This window comes from Pelecanus crispus, chromosome 1 (genome assembly GCF_030463565.1).
Source record: "Pelecanus crispus isolate bPelCri1 chromosome 1, bPelCri1.pri, whole genome shotgun sequence".
NCBI lineage: Eukaryota > Metazoa > Chordata > Aves > Pelecaniformes > Pelecanidae > Pelecanus > Pelecanus crispus.
Genome location: NC_134643.1, coordinates 55,728,381 through 55,735,083, shown reverse-complemented (window position 1 = coordinate 55,735,083; position 6,703 = coordinate 55,728,381). Strand labels below are relative to the sequence as shown.

The 6,703-nt window shown below is 47.0% G+C and overlaps 1 protein-coding gene across 1 annotated transcript; it reads right to left on the bottom strand.

Moving 5' to 3' along the window:
• Positions 1 to 914: 914 nt before the first annotated feature.
• Positions 915 to 4,300, bottom strand: LOC104024273 (retinoic acid-induced protein 3). Its single transcript, XM_075722351.1, has 3 exons — positions 3,367 to 4,300; positions 2,321 to 2,373; positions 915 to 1,622 (listed from the first exon to the last, which is right to left on the bottom strand). The coding sequence occupies exons 1-3, from the start codon at positions 4,289 to 4,291 to the stop codon at positions 1,530 to 1,532; spliced, it is 1,071 nt and encodes a 356-aa protein (XP_075578466.1). The 5' UTR covers positions 4,292 to 4,300; the 3' UTR covers positions 915 to 1,529.
• Positions 4,301 to 6,703: the final 2,403 nt, after the last annotated feature.

Here is a 6,703-nt window from a genome sequence, read left to right as displayed (position 1 = left end):
GATGAAAAGAACACATCCTTCTTCCTGCATTTGTTTGCTGTGGCTTGGGTTTATTTCTTCATTTCTTAAGCACTTCTAACATTGAATCAGCTTGCTTTACTCAAGAAAAGTAGCATGGAGCATGCCAACCCTCTTCTGCACCCTCAAGCAGCTGATCTCTGGTCCACAGTGACAGCTTCGAAGAAGCCAGCTGCCATTTTCCCCCCAGGTGCAATCTCCCAGGTGGCACACTCGAACCCATGGAGAGCTGTTGCTGTCACCCCACCCACCGTTAGAGAATTATACTCCCAAGGAAGAACACCAGTATCTCATAGTCAGGCTGTTTGGGTTTTTATTAATTAAATATTCCACATACAAAGTACTAAATAAATATATAGCTGTGTCAGACACCAGTGTACCATATGCACCCATTTGCAGAGCTCTATGTATTTCTATATGAAATATCATGGAAAGCTATTTACTAAATGCAAAGCAGGCTACAGAATGATTCAACTCTGCAGGCTCATTGCTTATCACAAGGGTGCAGTCCACACAGCACACACACACACGCATGCACACACATGCACACGCTCATGCTCACTCACTCCTGGGAAGAAGCGTGTCTGCCCTCCGTAACATGGCTGCTTGGGAAATGTTTGTGTTAATGCCACAGACACACTCAGGAGGAGACAGAGCTCCAAGCTGCATGGGATTAGATCCCACCAGGGTATTGCAAGCAGCTGCATGGAAGAGGTTTTGTCTGCAGGGATCCACAGCCTGGGGTGTCAGGGGTGGGGAGGGAGGGTTTGCAGGATTGGGCAGGCACCCTGGGGAGCTCAGCTGGGGTGCGTGATCAGGAGCCAGAGCTAGGAGGGAGGCTGATGCTAGAGCGCAAATCAGAAAATGTGTCAGGGTAAATAGATGTACATGTTTTTATGTCTTTAAATTTTCTTCCCTCTCGCCACCATGGTCTCTAGGTGATGAGGAAGGGGTTGGAAGTAAACAAGAAGACGAAAAAAAACCAAGAGAACTTCCTCTCTCTCTCTCTCTGTGTCTTCTCCACTGATCTCTGGAGGAGAGCCAGGCAGGGCTCGGAGTGGGCACGAAAGTGATGGTGGATAGATAAAGGTGTCCCTGGTAGTACCTGAGATGTGTTCACAGGTCGGCAGGAGTGGGGATGTGCAGGGCTGATGCTCTTGCTCCTGCCTCTTCTCCCATCAGACATGGGGCGCAGGCATCCCCGTAAGCTGATCAAAGCGAGTCCTGGCTGGGGCAGAGCCAGTTGCAGACCTGGCCAGAAAAGATGGGCTCCATCCCATGGAGAAATGGAGTGAGCAGGGACAGGATGGCCAGAGCAGTGTCTGAAAGCTGTGTTTGAGTAATGATAGGAGGCTACAAGGGTGCCTGTGCGGGCAAAAGAGGACCCCTCTCCTCTTTTGCCGGTGCGGGTTGACTGTCTCTTCTGCAGGATCGACTCACTTGTCACCACGTGGCCCATTCCCCACACCTCTGCTGCCAGGCGCTTAGTCTCTTCGCTTCTTGTGGAACTGCTACATCGGGCCTTTCCCACCAGCGTAGTCATGGTATGGGCTTGTCCGGGCCTTGGGCCGAGGGATAGAGAAATCATTTTGGAGTTCGATGGTCTGAAAAGGAAGCAAGAAAGTCTTTACTGTTCAAAATGGGAGAGACATAATAGAATAGGGCTTTAAAAAAAAAAAACCAAACAGGAGAGGGAGAAACAGAGCTGAAGGTTTCCTGAGAGTGTGATTAATGGGGCTGTGGAAGAGGATCCTGGCAGAACAAACCAGTGATGGAAACATGTCACCAGAGGACGTGTGGGGACATGATGTGAGCTAGTAGACCTGGTGGTGTGGTCTGAAAGAGTACTGGTGAATGGACATGGGGACACACAGACTGCCCACTCTGCATCCGCACTGCAACTTCCAGTGGCTGCTGGTGGGAATACATTCAGGACACAGGCTGGGGAAAGGAGCATGATCTCCTGAGGAAAGGGCACAGTCTACTGCAGTAACAGTGCTCAAAGAGAGGACTTCTTATGTGATGTCAAATCCAGAAGCATTGAAAACCACAACCTCAGACTTTGCCTTGGACCCCTCTTGCCTCCGCATGTCCCCGGACATGGCACAGCTCCCTCCCCTCAGCCACAGGCACCTCCTTGAACGTGTGTCATGGTATTGCCCGGTTCCATGCAAAACACCTGCCTGCCTCCACAGAGCCTGCTCTAGGTCCATCTGTCTTTGCCCCTTCTCCTTCCCTTCCTTTCAGTGCTTGAACAATAGCCAACACATGGTGAAACAGTGAAGGAGGGGCACGAACTTACCTTCATCTGAAAGTGAGGAGAGTATGGGGAGTAGCTGAGGTCTCCTGTGTCTCCTGAGTCACAAGACAAGAGGGGGGGAAAGTTAGAGAGGCAGTATTATATGGCAGATTGGAAATACCACATCAAAGGAGACTCAAACGGCCTGTGGCTACGTTAGCAGCTGCTTTTAGACTGATCAAACTATGCAATACACAGGCAGGTATGCGTTAAAATCCATAGGTGGGTAACTTATTAAATATTTCCTTATGAAAGCAGGAATGAATGGTATTGTAAATAACAGGGCATAGGTGGCCTTGGAGTTTAGACATCTCCTGTTGCCTCACAGTTACTGTCGTCATCACTGGCCAAATCCCTCCCACTTGCATGCACAAGACCCCTCTGCGGTATTCCCTGGGAAAGCACAGCCTTTCTCGGCTATTCTTTTACAAACCTGGAGGTCTGACTCCAGGAGATAAATGTGATCTCAGTAGCAGATCCACAGGGAGTACAGTCATATCTCCTATGCATAGATTTGAGAAGCCTTGATTGATAAAACATTTTTGCTTTTTCCAAGTAGGCATGAGACTCATACAGAAAAGTAAGACCTCCTTGCCTCCCTTTTGGATGGTGGGTTCATTTTTAAATAGATAATGGGAACCAGATCAGAACTGGAATAAATAATCTCCAAGGTGTAACCTGGGGAGGTCTGAAGAGCTGGAGCATTGCTAAGAGACAAACAAAAACCTCCTGAATTTTTACATGGACTTTACAGACATAACAGAGTCATAAGGAGTTATTTCTCAGCCCTGACACCCAGTAAGTGTCCTACTCAGTCACTTCTCCTATACATCTTTGGCTTTTGCATTGGTCCTTACTCTTTTCCCTCTTGTCTAGAGATGCATTTTCACTTGCATTTCTGAAGTTTCATCAGTCTGAAACTTTTTCCTACCACCAAATCACCCACCATCTTCAAATCTTTTCTTGTAGCCCTCCTACCCCTTTTAGCATATGAGTGATGCATGTGTGCTTAGGGCTGAGGGACAGTGGAGTTCTTCACCTCATCATACCTTGCACAATTTCATCTTGGGTGTAGGCACGGTTCTCCACTCCAGTTGTCCGCTTTATGAACTTGGGTTGGCAGAAGTCATTTTCTGGAGGGTAGTCCTCCAGCTTCAGAGGAGCAGTGAGGAAACAAATTTCAGGGATGATATACATTATGAGGAAGATCCATCCGTTGGACACCAGAGCAATGGCCACGACAGGATCATCCCAGGTAATTCTGCCTAAATCCATGTTGACTTTTGTGAGCATAGTGATCCACACTACCCAGATGGCAATGGAGAACAGGACAGTGACAAAGATGTGTGCCCCATGCCTCTTCCAGCTTTTGTATGACCCACAGAATGTGAACATGGAAACCAAGAAGGTCAGAGCCATCAAGAAGAGCACGTAAATCAAAAGCATGACAAAGTCCTTCTTGGTATCCTCCGCAGACATATTCAGAAATTTGTCTTTCTGGTTTACTAGCATGGTGACTAGGTACTCAATGCTGATCACAACTTGTACCAGGGCAAAGGAAACAATGAGGAGCAGCAACACCACCCAGGAGAAAGGCTTTCTTCCTCTCACTAGTTTGTTGAGGTTGCAGGCATGGGTGAGGAGGCATGAGAAGCAGAGAGCAAAGATGACTCCAAATAGGAAGAAGCGAGTGGGGCGAGTCCTGTCATTGAGTTTAATGATGAAGGCAAAAGTGAGACCAAAAATGCCAAGTGTGCCTAAGAGGAAGAAGAAATAGATGGAGATCATGTGCCGCTTGCTGTTGTCTTGGACTTTACAGATGAGAAAGAAGAGCGAGCAGATGAGGAAAATGGTGACAAGGACACCAGCTGCAGCCAGCGACTCCAGGACAATCCCCCAGGCATTCTCCACATCACAGAGCAGGTAATAGTCAGCACTGATGCTGCCGCAGCCTTGGGGAGGCGACGTCGTCATCCTCTTGCCTTCTTGAACAACCTCCCTATGAAACGTTTCCCCAAAGCTGTAGAAGAAGAAAAGACACAGGCTGTTGTATCAACCACCTGGGTGCTGCCAGCAGATGGGAAAGAGAGGCAGGACAGATGTCCATCTCCACCTCTGTGATGGTTTAATGCCAGCCAGCAACTAAGCACCACGCAGACGTTCACTCACTCCCCCTGCCCCGGTGGGATGGGAGAGAGAATCAGAAGAGTAAGAGTGAGAAAACTCCTGGGTTGAGGTAAGAACAGTTTAATAATTGAAATAAAATAAAGTAAAATAGTAGTAGTAATAATAACAATATAATAATAATAGTAATAATAATATACAAAGCAAGTAATGCACAAAGCAATTGCTCACCACCCGCCGACCGATATTCAGACAGTTCCCGAGCAGCTATCGCTGCCCCCCAGCTGACTCCCCCCAGTTTATATACTGAGCATGACGTCATATGGTATGGAATAGCCCTTTGGTCAGTTTGGATCAACTATTCTGGCTGTGGCCCCTCCCAGTTTCTTGTGTACCTGGCAGAGCATGGGAAGCTGAAAAGTCCTTGACTAGCATAAGCAGTACTTAGCAACAACTAAAACATCAGTGTGTTATCAGTGTCCTTCTCATCCTAAATCCAAACCACAGCACTATGCCTGCTACTAGGAAGAAAATTAACTCTCTCCCAGCTGAAACCAGGACAACCTCATTGGGCAAGAACACCACAGTGCTAAGGGCATGGGGCTGTGGGAGCAGAGCCATCCCCTTGTGTGGCATCAGCTCTCTGTCAAGGGCAAGCCAAGCACCTTAGTAGGAGGCGATTCACCTTGCATGTGCTCTGCGCCATGCCTGGGGTTGTGCAATGTCATAGGACCATGGGGAAAAGGTGAGGAGCTTCACAGGTGTTATCTTGGTGCCCTGCAGCACAGAGACTGAGCTGCCTTGTCACTTTTGTGATACAAGAGCAGCTGTTAGTCATAACACAGCTTACGCTCTTTTGACAGGTTCAAACCACATCAGTACCTTGTACCAGTGAAGTTCAGAGATGAGCAATGCAGAACAGGAAACTCGTTACGCTGTCTGTTTTCCCTCTATTACCTTCTCTGAAACACTCTTCATTTTGGTCTACAGGTATGAATGAAAGGGAACTTTAACTGCCTTCTGCCCTGCAGATAACTAACCCAGATGCCTCCAGCATAGCTCCTCTCACTCCAAATTGAATAGCAAATACAGGCCACCAACCATGAGCCCCAAACTCATATTCCTTCTTCTTCATGGCAGTGCGGCAATAAAAGCTGTCTCGAAGAGCTTGGTCCCCTCCCCAAGATATTGCCTTGTGCTCACTGGAGGCCTGACATGTCAGAGCTAATGCTGTTCGTTGCACAAGAAGTAACCACCAAGTTACTGCTTGAGAATTCCACAAGTCGAGAACGGACAAGGTCTCTAATGCACCTAGCGAATTCCTGCTGTCTTGTCATGAGGAGTTCAGTGCTGTCTGAGTAAGCCTGGTTTACGCCTGTCCTGCCAGGGATAAAAGGGCTGTTTAGGTGAGCTCTGCCCATCGCCAAGGGGAATTAAGTTGCCTACTTCTTTGGGAGCCTGAAGCATGTGTAGAAACCACTGCAACAAGGATGTTGGGCACTTCGTGGCCCATTATGCAGGCACTGTGTGAGTTTATATTCCAGGGGCCAGGTATTGCTTTCTAGGTACCAAATTGCTCAGTTAGGCTCAGGTCTCAAATTTATCAAAATGGGAGGTTAGATACAATATTGGCATGAAACATGAGGGAATCTGGCCTTAATGGTGACTCACACTAGAAAACCAAGGGCTTTCTTTTCTGAGATATAAAGAAAAAAAGTTCCCCTTGCAAAATTTAGTGTTTAGTGCTCTCTATGCCTTTTGCCTTCATTTTCCCCCTCCAGAACAACACACTGCATTTATAAGGCTGGTTCTAAAGCCCTTCCAATATATTTCAGGGAGGGGAGATTGAGTATTCAATAAACAGCAATTGATCTAATCAAAGTATAACGAAGGGAGAAAATATCACTGACTCACTCTCAGCCCCACATATGCCTCAATGTGACCTGCTTATAAATGGTGGAGTATTTTTCCAGCTTTTAACCCCACTGTGTAAAAGTAGATGTGCAGCTCCTCAAAAAGCTGGCTACAATAAAATGCAAATCATGCAAATATCTAGGAACTCTGGACTCTCATGAAGAGAATGGAGTTGGTGAATAATGCACATGGGAGTCTTCACAAATCATCATTCGCAAAGTTTGGGGGATTTATGATCGCTTGCACAAATAGCTGAGAGTTATCTGGACATTTGTGAGTAATAAATTACAAACCCTTCTGAAAATCTGGAGAGAAAATGCTACAATTTTAACCACAGAAATTTACTGT